Here is a 17,578-nt window from a genome sequence, read left to right as displayed (position 1 = left end):
TAATTTTATTTCTTTCCATCTAAAGTCTGCCTATAATGTTAGTCAAGGTCTCTTGCACCAAATTGCTTTGTTTCAGTAAATGCTCTACTGTAGAAAAAGAAAAAGTTGCTGCCTTACATTTTTAAGTACAATCAACTTGGATGTTTAAGTCATTTCAACTTAAATTACATTAAACTGACTTTTTAACTGAATGTTGAATCGTGTTTAACTTTGCTTAACTTATTTTGATGCGTTAAAGCAATGTCAAAACATATGTTGTTATAACTATGTAATTTTACAGTGTGGGTGGAAGTTTCATATTACAATGATACTTTGATAGATGTATAATGATGATTACCATACAGGCTATCATATGATACCATTCATAATGCATGGCACATTTTAGTGGGAAAAAGCAGCCAGTGAAAATTAAAAGTTATTTTCAAATGAAAGTTATGCAATACTATTGACCAATGGATGACAAACTGCGATGTATATTATAAATAATGCTCTGATCTAATACATGTTTTGAGTTAATTGTCGTTGTGTACTGAATTATGTCCAGTGAGATTAAACTACTTCTTAAATAGAGAACGTTTGAACCCATGTGTGCGGTCAAAGTCCATAATAATAAGTTATTTTATTCATATAATTATTATTGCATAATTGGTATGACACGGGGAAAAAAAAAAAACTTGCGCGGAACCTTCGACCACAGCCGCTGTTTCCGAGCGGCGCGCACGCTGACGGAGTGTGTCTCTGTTTCCGGAGGGACAGTGTTTCCGTGAGCACGCGCTGACGGAGTTTTTTTCTGTGTTCGTTGTTTCGGCGTTGTTCTTTTAATTTTCTAAGTAAATATAAAGATCGCCACATACGCGTCTGAGATATAAAAGGGGATATTCTTAATCGGGATCCGGAGTGGTGTTGGAGACTCATGTGTACGTTTGTCGTTCTTTCTGGATGATGGTAAGAGCGCGAGATTAGCCGTTAGCTTTAGCTTTAATCCTGAACACAAACACACACAGTTACAGGCGATGACTAATATATTGATATCACAATTCCTACTGTATTGTGTGCTTATGTTCTCCTGACTTGTATTAACGGATCCCTACGTGTTTACAGAGTATCTGTGCTGTGTTTTGAGGTGAGGCCTCATCAGTCAGATTGTGTTTGCCTGAAGCACACACATTAAGCAACTTTTAAATCTGTGATATTTTTGGATGGAAGGAGTGACCGGTATACGGAAACATCAGCATTGCTTTAAAGCTGGAGCACCGCGGTAATTGGAAGCGAATGAATCGCCCTCATTAGCTCTTCTCGATGCACTACGAGTGACCCGACAAATCTAGATCGCTCACAGTGAAATGATGCTAGTTCTGGACATGTCGCTCACTCTCAGTGTAGACAGGGGCTCAAAAACATCACGAGGTGAGGCTCTATAAAATGAGGGAGTTGTTATAGTTCAGCAGAGATGTGGAGAGATCAGAAATCAGAGTTTAGCAGAGATCAGAAGAGTTTAGAGATGGAAAAACAGGACAGAACATAGATGTTTTTCTGCTTTTTTTTTTTTTGACAGTTTCATGAACAGGTAATAATTGCAACTATTTATATATACATACACACACACACACACACACTATCATTTATTATACACGTAATAGATAAAATAATTAAAAAAAATCATGAACGGGTAATTGCAAATTAAGATTTAACTATACTCTTTATTGCAAAATTAACTATTTAAAATTGTTCATATATATATATATATATTTAATATATATATTTAAGAAAATGTGTTAGGCTATATATAAAATATTTATATATAATATAAATTATATATAATATAAATATATATATACACAGTATATACATGCAAATATTTCTTAAATATATATGCATGTGTGTGTATTTATATATAGAAAATAATTATACACCGTACACACATGTATTATGTAAAAACAAACTTTTATTTTGGATGCGAATTAATCGTTTAACAGCCCTAATGTGTATATATATATATATATATATATATATATATATATATATATATATATATATATACACACACACATACACACACACACACACATACAGTCAAACCAAAAATTATTCATATAATTTTTTATATATTTTTTTACTAGTGGGTGCAGGACACTATAGTTAATTTATGTTAGTTAGTATAGCAAGGTGTCTGAATAATTTTTCGTTTGACTGTACAAACAGTATGATACAATCAATCAAACATTATGATGTAACAATAGATAATTATATATAACATGTTATCTATTATATCTGTAAATATGAAATAATAAAAATGGTAATATTATTTTTTCATGAAAGGGTAATAATTGAAAATGTAATTTTAACTACCCCTTTTGCCTCAAAATTAACTATTTAAAATTGTTTGTATATATTTATATATGAATTATTATTTTTCTATTATCTATAATAGAAAAAATATATATAATAGATAATTGATAAAACAATAATTATCTATATATATTAGGCTATATTTAATTTTAATATTTAATTTTCTAATAGATGAAATAAAGTATATTTTATATATATACTATATTAGTATATGTTACTATTTATATAGAGCTGGTAAGTCCCGCCCCTTCCGCTACTCCCACTGGACCTCTAGGTTGAAAAATCGTCAATGCAAGTGAATGGGAGAAAATAATTATTTTCTGGTCCCGTTTGAATTGTGCCATGAATGTGAACATATGTTGTCTGTGAATTTTTTATATAATTTTTCATGTTACGAGTTTGACAGTATATGGTATGATTCTTCGGCTAGCAGTTGTGGAAAAGACATAACGAGAAAGACTACATGTCGCCTATGTGACGTCACCCCATAAAGTTGACTTACCCGTGGTTTTCGCCAACCTCAACGATTTTGTCCTCTCCCTGAAAGAAGGCGGTGAAGTGCACCAAAGACACAGCCATGTTTAGCGGGATCCGTGAGCTAGTGTTCGTGTGCGAGTGGTGGTGACGTTTCAAACACGTCGAAAGCAGCGAAGAGTTGTAGTCCACAAAGTGCTCACACACAAAGTCTAACCGTATCAAACTTCTACCCACTAAATTGTAGCATTCTTTACATGAAAAATTATATAAAAAATTCACAGACAACATATGTTCACATTCATGGCACAATTCAAACGGGACCAGAAAATAATTATTTTCTCCCATTCACTTGCACTGACGATTTTTCAACCTAGAGGTCCAGTGGGGTTAGCGGAAGGGGCGGGTTTTACCAGCTCTATATAATAGGTAAGATACTATCCATAATAAGTATTATTATTTTTGTGCTACAAAAACAATTAGAGTGGCTGTATAATGTAATCACCGTTCAGCTGTTCTGGTGTTGTTTTGTAATGAAGTTATTGAAAGTCATTGTGAGTCCAGATGTTCTGCTTTCCCACAGCTGTGGTGTTCTGCCTGAGTGAATCACTGTAAGTCATGATCTGATGGCAGAACGCTGGTAATTTGCTTGGTTACAGCACCGGCTGCACCTCAGAGCTCCTAGCGGAATTTTTTCTGTTCCTTGAGTTGTTGCCATGGATACAAGAAGGGAACCCCAGGATATAATGAACAGTAGATTCCATACAAGGAATGTTTGTCCCAGGAAAAACTGCTGCTGTGTCTATTTGAGATCTATCAGCAGATTCTTCAGCTGCTGGCAGGTTTCTGTTAGTTTTCTCAGATTTTTTGGACACAAGCTACATCCAGGACAGACTCGCTTGCCGAAATACAATTAATCGTATCTGATTGTATCTCATTTCCTTGTTCCTCGCAGGTTTCTTTCCTGTCTGTCGCTGTTCCCTGAGGGTCCGACCCTCTTCATCCTCTCTCACCGCTTGACCCTATGGAGGAGTAGCTCTTGAGTGACAGGCACAAGAACCAATCAAACATCAGGAGGAGCGTCAGACTCACAGCGGCAGGGCCGAGAGGAAGAGAGGATGTCGTCTAACCGGACACAGACCCCTCACGGTCTGAAGCAGATCGGGCTGGACCAGATCTGGGATGATCTGCGGGCGGGAATACAGCAGGTGTACACCCGCCAGAGCATGGCCAAGTCACGCTACATGGAGCTCTACACGTATCCTCAGTTGCAATTTAATGTCATTTCTAGCTTGGTTCAAAAACTCGTCCAGTGTCTGTTGTGGCCTTAACCCCATGTTTTTCAGTCACGTGTATAATTATTGCACTAGTGTGCATCAGTCGAATCAGGCCCGCGGTGCTGGTGCCCCCCCATCCAAACCTTCGAAGAAGACCCCGACACCCGGAGGAGCTCAGTTCGTGGGGCTGGAACTCTACAAGAGATTGAAGGAATTTCTGAAGAATTACCTTACCAACTTACTAAAGGTACATCACAGGAAGAGATGCGTTGTGTTTTGTTTGGGTCAGATAAACTATCATTCAAAATACTGGGGTTTGTCCGATTTTTTTTATTAGCAAGGCTGCATTTATTTGATTAAAATACAGTGAAAAAATGAATATTGTGAAATATTATAAAATAATGGCTTTCATTGGGACTTCATACCAGTGACTTAAAATTTAAACCGGTTTACCAAAAAAAATTCTGATTTGTTAAGTGACCCTGAACAAAATGTCTTTTAGGATCCATTGTTTCACCCAGTGAAACAAATTCACAGCATTTAACCCAAAAAATTCTGATTCAGAACTACACAGTTGTTTATGACCAAAGTAAGTCTAAATCAGGGGTGCCCAATCCTGCTCCTGCCGATCGACTGTCCTGCACAGTTCATCTCCAACCCTAATCAAACACACCTGAGGCAACCAATTAAGGTCTTCAGGATCGCTTGAAAATTAAAGGCAGGTGTGTTTGATTAGGGTTGGAGATGAACTGTGCAGGACAGACGATCGGCAGGAGCAGGATTGGGCACCCCTGGTCTAAATGATTATGATTATTATTATTTATTTAATGGAATTTGACCAAAAAAAGCTTACAAATCCACTAAGACACTCTAAAAAATATTGTTTAAGTACCATACACATTTTGTCCTAAAAACCAAAAACAAAGTAGATGCTTTGTGAAGTACCTATAGACCAGTTACAACAATAGCCAAGGTAAAGAATCTCAATTCAAAATCACTGGATTAATTTAGGGTGTTTTCACTCTAGCACTTTTAGTGCGCACACGGGTTTGACTGACATCAGAGTTCAGTTTGTTCGGATGATGTGAACGCCTGTGAACCGTACCCGAGTCGTTCATGTGAACTCCAGTACAGTTCACTGCTGATATGAACGCAATTGTCCTAAATCAAAGTCGAAGTGACCTGCTGTTGATAACGTATGTTTCGATAAAACTGTGTTTGTGTGTGTCTCACTCACTTTCCTGACAAGCGTGACTGACGCACTGCAAGCGGAGAGAATGTAGAAGCAATTTCACAAATGGACTCCAGCAGTCTTTAGAGCATTTGCAGTACATTCGTGGAAGATAGACGCAAGTGCCATTATGTGCTGATGCTTTGAAAACAAAACTAAAGGTTAAAAAACAAAACAAAATATAATAGTTTTGAGCAAGCGGCAACCTTCCGGTCTCTCTTGAATCCGACACAGAAGTAACTTAAACAGCAATTCATCGACTGGCCACTAGAGACAGGCTCCAAAAGAGAGTCAATCCCATATACTCCCCATGTTAATATGCCCATCTCCACAGCAGAAAAAAACATGTTTACAGCCTGGTACAAAAAGTGCTTTTGGTCTATATAGCTAATTTTGCCCTTCATGACAACTGTGAGGGGGTGAATTTTTTTTTATAACTCATCCGTTTATATTATATTAAGCCTTAAAGTTCTGCATAATTAAGGGCGTGGTCACTTGAGTGACAGGTGGATTGCCGCGGATGTCACTACTAGCCGTTTGTCTGCTGTCTGTTAGCATCAGGTCACCTCAGCTAATCCCGCCTCTTATATATTTGACTGTTTCCCTCAGGATGGAGAAGATCTGATGGACGAGAGCGTTCTGAAGTTCTACACGCAGCAGTGGGAGGATTACAGGTTCTCCAGTAAAGTGCTCAATGGGATCTGTGCTTATCTCAACCGCCACTGGGTGCGCCGGGAGTGTGACGAGGGCCGGAAAGGGATCTATGAAATCTACTCTGTGAGTGTTTCTTGCTTTTCTTCTGCAATGCAGCAACATTTCAATCCATCTGATGTCATGATATGTATGTCTTGTGAATGTTCTGTGTGTCTGTGTGTGGGTGTTTTTCCAGCTCGCTCTGGTGACGTGGAGGGAATGTTTGTTTCGGCCTCTGAATAAGCAGGTACGGTTGGAAACGGGAAACTCATATATTAGGAAAAGTGCTTAACACTAATAAGTGTATTTTTTGGCACCTTTGTTCTTAGGTCACCAATGCAGTATTGAAGCTGATAGAGAAGGAGAGGAACGGAGAAACCATCAACACGAGACTCATCAGTGGAGTGGTCCAGTCCTATGGTGCGGCATCGTTTACATCAGGGCTGCAACTAATGATTATTTTGATAATCGATTATTCTGTAAATTATTTTTAATTAATCGAATGAAAAATCTTTTACAAGTATTATACATTAGGGGTGCAACGATATTCACGATTCAATACAAATCGTGATACTGAACTCCCGATACGATACTATCTGGATATTTTAAGCCAAAATAAAGTTTTTTTAGCTTTATTTTTTAGCTTTTTAGCAAGTTTTTTTATTTATTATTATTACTTTATTATTATTTAATTATTATCAGGGTCCACAAATATTCCCCCGTTGCATTATTATACATTATATTCAACATTATATAGTAGTTTAATGTAGCAATGTCACTGAAACTCAGTGAACTTAAAAAATGTTTCTCATGCACTCACGCTTTCAATGTAGGCATTCATTAAAACTCTGGACAAGACACACTCAGTTTTTTTCTCATGCACTTGCACTCTAGACAAGACAATGTAAATTAAATCTCTAGACAAGACAATGTAGGCATTAGTTAAATCTCTAGACAAGCCACACACTCTCGCGGTGCTCTGCCTCTCCCGCTATTAATGCACTATACAACTATGAATAACCCATCTAAAATGCTTTGAATAATCATACTACTAAAACTAAATGTGATATGGTGGTTTCAATGATGTTTGTGCTTTCACTTTTTTGGAGTGTCGTTCCAGCAACTGCGCTTCAGATGATCAATTCAATCAATCAATCACATTTCTAATCGCAAGAAAGCATTTAAAAGTGACTGTCCCCAAACTGTAAATGTTCGTTCATCCAAAAATATCAATTCTGCATTTACTCACTCTCTTATCGTTTTTGCGCGTCACACAAGCATTTGAACATCTGTGTTTACTAACTACAATATGCTTATACAGGATGTTAACTTGTACAAGGAATGAAAACACATTCACTCATCTGAACAGTAATTATATTACATTAATGGGCTATTCCAACAATAGTGCCTTTACTGTTACTGATCATAAATATGATTACTTGTGTTACACAGAATTTTAAGACTACACAATTTCTAAGCAAAAAGTGTATTTTAGTCAGAATTTTTACGCTCCTATTCTTCTGAGCTCCTTCTGTTTTACGCGTGTGCACCCACCGGCGCTCGTTGTCTGTGAAGGTTAACGACTCTTGTTGTCAGAATATGCAAAAATTAATACTCGCCATACTTTCTAAGTTAAGCACTGAGGAAAATGCGTGTCAAAAACATTAAACTACACACACATCTGTCAGAGCACGAGAGGGCAAGACGCGATAAATGCTTAGGCTTTAGTTTGAAGCGCTTATAAATATAAAGCATTCTCATGTTTCGCAGAACTTCATGTTTGCATCATGTGCCTTTCCCGCAGAAGCTCACTCTGTGTTTTTCACTATTTTACATAATGCGTTTTGTCCAAAGAAATGGGTTATTCACTACTGTAAAGCGGCGTAACTGGCTGATGGTTTCCAAGCAAGGCGCACAGACGTGACTAATCGATTATCAAATTCGTTGTTGATTATTTTCATTATCGATAATCAATTTAATCGTTTAGTAGTTGCAGCCCTAGTTAACATCATGATGGATTTTATTGCTTGTTTGTTTGAGTCTGTGATAAAGATGTTTAAAAGTTTTGTGAACTTTTTTGTTCACAAAAACACAAAAGTTTACACAAGTTCACAAAAGTTTAAAAGTGTTGCTCAGTTGATGATTCTTTCTGTCTCTCGCAGTGGAGTTGGGTCTCAATGAGGACGACGCCTTCGCTAAAGGACCGACTCTGTCTGTCTACAAGGAATACTTTGAGACTCAGTTCCTGGCCGACACTGAACGGTTTTACACTAGGGAAAGCACTGAGTTCCTGCAACAGAATCCTGTTACTGAGTACATGAAGAAGGTGAGGCACAAATAGCTTGACTTATTATTAATTTTTTTTTTTTACTCTGGTTGTGTACTTAAATGTGTTGTTGGTGTCCAAGTATATGCAATATATTTTCAATTATTTAGTTGTTTGTTATACTTTGTTTGGCTGTATTGTGAAGCTGAAGTGTTGTTTGTGTTGTAGGCTGAGGCTCGTTTGCTGGAGGAGCAGAGGAGGGTGCAGGTCTACCTCCACGAAAGCACACAGGATGAGCTGGCCAGGAAGTGTGAGCAGGTTCTCATCGAGAAACACCTGGAGATCTTCCACACAGAGTTCCAGAACCTTCTGGACGCAGACAAAAATGAAGGTGTGAACCACAGTTAAAACATTGAATGTACACGTGTCCTTCAGATTGAAAATCTCAACCATAATTTATTCTTTCTCTCTCTGTAGATCTGGGTCGCATGTACAATCTTGTGTCACGGATCACAGATGGATTGGGAGAATTGAAGAAACTTTTGGAAACGCACATTTATAATCAAGGCTTGGCTGCCATCGAGAAATGTGGGGAGGCTGCTCTCAATGTGAGTCTGTATGAAGCTTTGTTTGCAATGTACATTACACCGTCTGAAGCTGAGATCATCATGCTTCGGACATACAAGTATCTCAAACATATTTTATTAAAGTGTTCTGGTTTAATTCTTTAAGGAAATTATATATTTTTCAGCAAACACTTTAGAAGAACTTACAATACAATACAACAATACAATACAATGTGTATTTATAAAGCACAATTTAAAAACAACCGAAGTTGACCAAAGTGCTGTACAAGAAAGAGAGAGAGAGAGAAAAAAAAAAAAAAAAAAAAATATTTCTAACAATAAAACACAAGCTGTAAAATAGATGTAACTTTTAATAGTCAAGCCTGAGTTCATTTTAGAGTTTTCAAAAAAAAAATTTTTTGCTTTTATAGCATTTTAACTTGTTAATCAGCTTGAAAATAGCCGAGGAAGCTGGCATAGCGTTAACCACAACCAACTAACCATCATGCTTTAGGCCTGATCTTATAACTAATGTGATCTTTTTTCTTTTTTTACATTTTATTAAAGGACCCCAAAATGTACGTCCAGACCATTTTGGACGTCCACAAGAAGTACAATGCCTTGGTGATGTCAGCATTCAACAATGATGCTGGTTTTGTGGCTGCTCTTGACAAGGTATGACCATCCTTTTAGTTCTCTAGTCAAGATTGAATTAGATAATTAATAGTTTAATCTGATAGGGTAAAGTTATTGCATGTCTATTGGCTGGTGTCTTGTTTCCTGTTCTCTCACAGACTGCTTTTTAGATCCATTTTCTAGAGGCTCCGATATACTCACAGTGAAGTTCTTTTTGGACTTTTTTTTCATGGTATACTGTTACTAAACGTCCCGATGCCACACTTTCCTCTCAATAACAAAATAAACATAAATGATTGCAGTGAGAAAACAGCAGTTAAAGGTGCAGTAAGTGAAACACTGTTGATATTTGAATTCAACCCAAACGAACACACCCCTCCCTTCATTGCTCCGCCCCCAAAATGCACGAACACGCAATGCAAGAGTGGATGTCTCCTTATGATAGCTGAAGTAAAGCAAAATAATGCTTTGCGAAAAATAAAGCAAAGATGACAAACGAATGACAAGGTAGAAAAAAAATCACACCAGCTCCAGACAAACAATGATACTCAGAATTGTCCTGTTACTACAGCTAACATTACAACAACAGCACATCTTGGATCTGTGAAACACAGTAAAACCAATGTTACTCACGTATGGAGCAGAAACAACACAAAATCAGCATCCGTTTTCAGGCTTTCTTGCTTCGGTCTCTCCAGCGCTGGAAAGCTTTTCTAATATTAACGCGGGTCCTGAAGCTCTTGCCTGATCATAACTCTTCTTTTTCCAGTGATATTCCTCTGAGCTTTTATTTTTTGTAATGTCTCTCAGCCATCTCTCTTTCTACAGTCTTTCTTCAAATCTCCCTCTTGTTCACTCTCCTCTCTCCTCCCCCATCATGAGTGGACACGCCCCCTACTGCTGATTGGCTACAAGTGTGTTGTGCTGCTCGGTCTGATCCATTTTCAACAGGATTTTCTCAGAAATCACTTACTCTTTAAGAAAGCATCTGATCATAGCAGGGTTTGGTCGAGCTCAGCAATCGGCACTCTTTACTGTATTAAAAATGAAAAATGTGTCAGTTGCTTTCGATTAGAATGACAACTTTATAGTATAAAGCAGCACTCCAAGTGTGTTCATGTGTTCACTAGTGTCTGACCTCGACGGATTGAACAGAAGAAATTGATTTTCACGTCAAGAAGGCGGAGCCTCAGAGCCACACCCACTTATTATGTAATTGCCATGGACCAATTGTAGTTCGAAGGTGTTTACCAGCAAGTTTGCTTTGGCAAGCTATTTCAAACTCCAAATAAAGTAGTTTTGGCTTGATTTTGTTCGAAATTACATCACACCTGTTTGTTGTTCGAGTTCGCTTGAAGTATGACAGGGCTTTAAATGGGTGAATCTCATGAAACTAACACATCAATGAAGCCTATCTTTAAGACTATTTTGCTAATAGCTTTTGGATATTGAAAGCATTCAAGCATGAATTTTCTCTGTGTTCAGGCTTGTGGGCGCTTCATAAATAATAATGCTGTGACCAAGATGGTTCAGTCCTCCAGCAAATCTCCTGAACTACTGGCCAGATACTGCGACTCTCTGCTCAAGAAGAGGTGTGTGTTCTGCTGTCTTTGTCTGTTGATACACTGTAAATGTTTTTAGATCCCTGTACTGGATTTAATCGAACCTCTGTCTGATATTGCAGCTCCAAAAACCCAGAGGAGGCAGAACTCGAAGACACTCTGAATCAAGTGGTCTGTTTTATGTTCTCAGATGATTTGTGATTGCCAAAACAATTTGCACAGCACTTTTATGAGCAACATTTTTACATCATGTCTTTGTTTTGTCTGTATTGATCTTTTTCCTCATTTGTAGATGGTGGTGTTCAAGTACATTGAGGACAAGGACGTGTTCCAGAAGTTCTATGCGAAGATGCTGGCCAAGCGTCTGGTACACCAGAACAGCGCCAGCGATGATGCAGAAGCCAGCATGATCTCCAAACTAAAGGTGCAAGAGTTTCCTCCACAGCTTATGAAAACAGAAACATCTGTCAAAATCATCCATAAAGCTTAAAGTGTAAGTTGCAGGTTAAATTTTTAACGAAGATAATGCAATGTGTTTATTAAACATAAAGATAAGAACCGCCCACCATTGTTTTTTATACCAAAATGCTGATATAATATGAAAAGTTGGCACTTTTAACAGTGGCTTTAACCGCTCCCGCTCCCTTCCACTAGATGGGGCGTGACGTCATAAGAGGAACTCACTAGTAGAGTTACCGTACGCTAGCAGCTATAGATGCCTTACATAACTTCAGAAAAGTTGGTTGTATGTTTTATTTGATAAAAAAATTATGGATAAAATAACTCAATTGTAAGCATACTCGTGTGTGCTGACTTCAAGGGGACCGTGATCCTGTCTGAAATGAGAATAAGCTATTCGCAAAACAAACGGGTTCAGGCTCGTCAGATCAGCCGGTCGCAGGTCGAGCTGTTCCACTAAACTCCAAACCGCGTTCACCTCGGAAGCACCTATAGTCTCCACTGCTGATTCAACTGGGTGGCATAGCCCACACAAACACAGTGATGGGGACATCGATCTCTCTTTTTCTTTTCTGACAATAAACATCGCTAATTAAATCGTGAGGAATTGCTAAAGCGTGGATTGAGGAAGGGTATTACATGACGTTTGAGGCGTCGATGAGACTAGCGATTGATGCCTGTGCAGTGTGTGCATCTCTAACGTTACAGCTCTGATTTGGACTGACTTACTGTAAGTAAATAATGTCTTCAGTCGTTGTCCCTCCTTGCTATTCTACATGACGGCAATATTTTGAAAAGACTTGCTTGTTCCGTTATATTATCCGGGTTAAGTTTGCACCAGACTAGCTCTAACGTAGCTAACGTTACTCACCGGGACACCTGGCTAACCCTCCACTCATTCTCCTCACACCAAGCATTAATAACTCTTTGAGTGCCATGGCTGCCCTCTCTCACGCCTGACCGGTTAAAAATTGTAGGGCTGTGGTCCATAAAGAATTTGATGGTTTCCCACATCCTCAGTCGTTCTCCAAATAGCCATAATACAGTAGGAATCTAGCAGAGTATGGGTTGCGAGTTCCTCTTGTGACGTCATCACCCAGTAACTGAAAAAACACGCTACCTTTGAATAAACCCCAATAAATGTTATTTTAACGCATTTTAAGACAAAAATAATTAAATATATACATATAGAGCACTTTAATTTACACATTAATTGGCTGTGGTGGTTAACCTGCAACTTACACTTTAAATGTCCTAAAATCAGCACCAGATGCAATATTGTATTTTGTACTTTGATTTATAGCTTCTCTAGTTATTCTTCAGTTGGAATCGTTTCTGTGAATGATTGATTGAAACTGTCTGTTTAAATTAATAATTTTATTGTCTGATTTAACAATTCATGTTCATGTGTCATCAGAATTGTTCATGTAAGACCATGTGCTGCATTTACATGATTTAAATTTAGTATACCGGTAATTTTTTTTTAATTTTTTTACTAGTCTATGTATTGTTATATTGGTAAAAACTGAAAATTATTAAATATCATTCTTGTTTATTTAGTGAACCTTTGTATGAAAAACAGGTTTTGGTTATTTATTTTAACTAGATTTCTTTATTGTATTTTACCAATTTTATTGCGCAGTGTTTGGCCAAAGAAACATTTGCTTTTATGCATTTGGCAGATGTTTTTATCCAAAGCAGTGTTATTTTACTATTATTCATATACTATCTCATTTTTTATTAATATTTTGTTATAATATTATTAATATTTTTAAATATTAGCTTTTATTTTTATATTATCATTTTTATTTTTATTTCAGTTTTTGTAGGTTTTTGTTATTTTGTCGTTTATATTCATTTAAAATATTTCTATTTAGCGTTCATTTATTTTTCTGTTTTAGTAATTTAGTACTTAATTTAATTTGTTTGTTTTTTAGGTTTTTCATCTAATATGCTTTATTTCATTTCAGCATTGTTTCGATTAACAAAAACATTCTGTAATAGTTTTAGCTAACAATGCCAACACTCATCCAAGCCCTAGTGGTGTCATTGTGCTTTTGAATGTTCTTGTAGTTTCAGTTCACTGCATATGCCATCGTGTCTAACACTGTTTGGTTTGTCATGTTTAGCAAGCGTGTGGCTTTGAATACACATCCAAACTCCAGCGCATGTTCCAGGACATTGGAGTCAGCAAAGACCTCAACGAACAGTTCAAGAAGCACCTCACAAACTCCGAGCCTTTAGACTGTAAGGATGAGCTTCTCTCTGCTCTGCTGCCATATCAAATACGGTCATTTGTGCTCATGAATGTTGTGTTGTTTTCTAGTGGACTTCAGCATCCAGGTGTTGAGCTCGGGTTCATGGCCTTTTCAGCAGTCCTGCACTTTCGCTCTGCCGTCTGAGGTAATAATGTAAATGTGTTTGTATGTAAATCACTTGTTTTTGGTCTTTTCAAGGTTCTTCTAAATCCATTATCTGTCTCTTCTTATGCAGTTGGAGAGGAGCTACCAAAGGTTCACAGCCTTCTATGCCAGCAGACACAGTGGCCGCAAGCTCACCTGGCTTTACCACCTGTCCAAAGGAGAACTGGTCACCAACTGCTTCAAAAACCGCTACACCTTACAGGTACGACACGATGTGTCACTTGAATGCCCCAACCACTACCATCCTTGGTGAATTTCTTTAAATAAATAAAAAGATTTAAACTGTAGTGTAAATTTGCTAAATATGCACTAACATAACTGAGTTGTGTTCCTGTATTTTTGTGTAATAGTGGAATTGGTTCATCTGTGGGATTAATTTGTATTTGAATTATGCAATTATTTAGATATTTTATTTAAATAGGGCATGAATATTCATCAGATGGTTTGTGTGTCCATGCAGGCATCTACGTTCCAGATGGCCATTCTACTGCAGTATAACACAGAAGACATTTATACAGTCCAGCAGCTGACAGACAGCACACAGATCAAAATAGTAAGGAAACAAAAGAAGACTTGGTACAATACGCCTATGTCAGATTTTTTATTTGGTGCACTAACAGCTTTTTTCATTTTTTTTAAGGACATATTGGTGCAGGTTTTGCAAATATTATTGAAATCCAAGTTGCTGGTAAGCAATTTTCCGGACTTGATTCAAAAAAGCAATTGGATGCTTGCTAAGTCACCATGAAATCACAATTGTTTTTTAATTAATTGTCTTCTTTTAAATCAATTGTCATTGAACTTTCTGATGGAAGATTTTTTTTTTCCTCAAAAGCTTCATTTTACATATGTAAAATGGGTTGTGAATGCCATTTCATGATGACTTCAGCACAGGCTAATATGTATTATGGTAGCATATTTGCAGTTGTTTTCAGTTATATAATCATATGTGTGACTATGCAGGTTTTAGAGGACGAGAACGCGAATGTGGATGAAATGGAATTCAAACCCGACACCCTCATAAAACTCTTCCTGGGCTATAAAAAGTAGGTCTCCTCAGCTCATCTCATCTTGCAAACAACAGCTACGGATCTATAATTAGTGTTTTACGTTTTGTGTTTTTAAAATCATGCAGGGTGAAAGCTAAATGCATTTGTGAATATTGATGGCTGATGCTTTTCCTTCCCAGTAAAAAGCTGCGAGTGAACATTAATGTGCCAATGAAGACAGAGCAGAAACAGGAACAGGAAACAACCCATAAAAACATTGAGGAGGACAGGAAACTCTTGATTCAGGTATCTTTGTCCACACTGCTTATATAATGATGCTTCCAACCCTGGCATGAATAACTAATTAAAACAAACATTTATTACATTTAAATATGTGTGCAGTTCTGGTTTATTTTAAAGCTTTACATTCAGTGTAAAATACTTTATTTCACACACTGCCTTAAACTCATTTGGCAACATGTTCCAAAGTTGGGAGCCCTTTACAGAGAAGGCTCTTTGCCCTTGTGCAGTTCTACGGAAATCAATCCTATAATTCCCACCTGTCTCTTTATCAATTAACAAGCTTCCATAAAAATGGAAGGTCAAACCCGAGTGCATTGCATTGTGGGATACAGCATCTCACGTTTTGACTATTGTAGTAGGTCTTTTAGAAGGTTTTCTGGGTATTCCAAAAGTGTATTGCAAAAATAGTTCAAGTATTATAGTGAGGTGTGTTGGGAATTGCATGCTAAGTTAAGATGTGTTCCTCTTGTGCAGGCGGCCATAGTGAGAATCATGAAGATGAGGAAGGTTCTGAAGCATCAACAACTCCTGGCGGAGGTTCTGAACCAGCTCTCATCACGGTTTAAACCCAGAGTCCCCGTCATCAAGGTCAGTCATTCGTCTTTTAAAAATCTAGTTTGGTTAAAGGAACACGCCGACTTTTTGGGACATTAGCTTATTCACCGTATCCCCCAGAGTTAGATAAGTCCATACATACCCTTCTCATCTCCGTGCGTGCCGTAACTCTGTCTGACGCACCCACCGCTAGCCTAGCCTAGCTCAAAGACTGGAGGTAAACGGCTCCAGCTAGCATACTGCTCCCAATAAGTGACAAAATAACGCCAACATTTTCCTATTTAAATGTAGTGATTTGTATAGTCAAAGCGTGTACAAATAACAAGGTCACATGACACACAGCCATCTTCTTACCGTATACATACTGGGAACTATATTCTCAGAAGACGAAGCACTGCTACTTCTGTGGAGTGATTTACTCCAACTCTGAGCGAACTCTCTGCTCCTCACCATGGGGCTCCTCAGGTGCTGCGAGCAAATCACTCCGCCCAAGTAGCAGTGCTTCGCCTTCTGAGAATATAGTTCCCAGTATGTATACGATTAGAAGATGGCTGTGTCTCATGTGACCTTGTTATTTGTACACGCTGTGACTACACAAATCACAACATGTAAATAGGAAAATGTTGGCGTTATTTTGTCACTTATTGGGAGCAGTATGCTAGCTGGAGCCATTTACCTCCAGTCTTTGTGCTAAGCTAGGCTAGCGGTGGGTGCGTCAGACAGAGTTACGGCTCGCACAGAGATGAGAAGGGTATGTATGGACTTATCTAACTCTGGGGGATACGGTGAATAAGCTGAAGTCCCAAAAAAACAGCGTGTTCCTTTAACAGAGATTTGTATCAGCACAGAATAGCGCTCATACTTAACTTTGGCTCGTCTTATCTTTTGCAGAAGTGCATTGACATTCTCATAGAGAAGGAATATCTGGAGCGGGTGGACGGGGAGAAGGACACCTACAGCTACTTGGCCTAAACATTTCTTCACTCCTCCATGTCTTTACTGTCTGTCTCTCTCTCTCTCTCTCTCTCTCTCACTTTTTTTAAGTTGTCTCTCGGGAAATAAATATCATTCCTCTTGATGTTCGGCCTGTGTTGATGGGAATGTGAGAGTTTAAAAAGGAAAAGGACTAACAGAAGAGGAGTGTGTGTGTACGTCAGTGAATGTTAATGTGCGAGAGATAGACTTTACTGTTGCCCTGCATATGGACAGAATGCATTCAAAATGTACATACAAACAGAGACCTTGAGCTTTAATCTCGCAAAATAAAACATTGCAGGTTTTAAAAACCCAATCAGAAATAAACCCTACACATTAAGCATGCTATTGCCTATCAACGTTTAAATGAAGAAGAAAATGAACAAAGATACATTGAAATCTTAACAAATAGGGGCTTCAGAAATGTTTTAAGAGAAGAAAGGAAATCATTTAGGAAAAAGGTGCAATTTTAGCTGCACATCCCAAGAAGGAACGAGTTGGACAGGTTTGTAGACGTGTACTCTGCATTGTTACCTGCTACCTGAAAAACCATTTGTATAGTGTGGTTCACTTTTTTAAATGTGTGTTAAATAAAAGAATTAAAAGTTTCTGTATGTATTTCTGATGTTGTGGAATCACTACGTGAAATGGTTTGATTATTCATAAACTATTATGCACGTTTCATTTTTATCTTTCCACGAACAAAACATATCCTGGAACTAAAATTGGCCGTTCTTCAACGTCAGTCTGAATGTACAGGTTATGTCTTTTAATATTTTGTGAGGGTTGTCATTTTTAATTGCTGTGTGTGTACACAGTT

General features: G+C 37.8%; 1 protein-coding gene across 1 annotated transcript; it reads left to right on the top strand.

Moving 5' to 3' along the window:
- Positions 1-702: 702 nt before the first annotated feature.
- cul1a (cullin 1a) lies at positions 703-17,376 on the top strand. The gene is made up of 22 exons (XM_079877763.1): positions 703-945; positions 3,779-4,081; positions 4,170-4,347; positions 5,941-6,108; positions 6,221-6,271; positions 6,354-6,444; positions 8,187-8,350; positions 8,519-8,681; positions 8,768-8,898; positions 9,424-9,531; positions 10,978-11,084; positions 11,177-11,225; positions 11,347-11,478; positions 13,643-13,760; positions 13,840-13,916; positions 14,007-14,138; positions 14,397-14,489; positions 14,577-14,624; positions 14,900-14,982; positions 15,126-15,231; positions 15,703-15,816; positions 16,675-17,376. Exons 2-22 carry the CDS (start codon positions 3,942-3,944, stop codon positions 16,753-16,755), a joined length of 2,334 nt encoding a protein of 777 aa, XP_079733889.1. The 5' UTR covers positions 703-945; positions 3,779-3,941; the 3' UTR covers positions 16,756-17,376.
- Positions 17,377-17,578: the final 202 nt, after the last annotated feature.

Source organism: Squalius cephalus (genome assembly GCF_949319135.1).
Source record: "Squalius cephalus genome assembly, chromosome: 7".
In the NCBI taxonomy this organism is placed as follows: domain Eukaryota; kingdom Metazoa; phylum Chordata; class Actinopteri; order Cypriniformes; family Leuciscidae; genus Squalius; species Squalius cephalus.
This window is presented reverse-complemented; position numbering and strand designations above follow the sequence as displayed.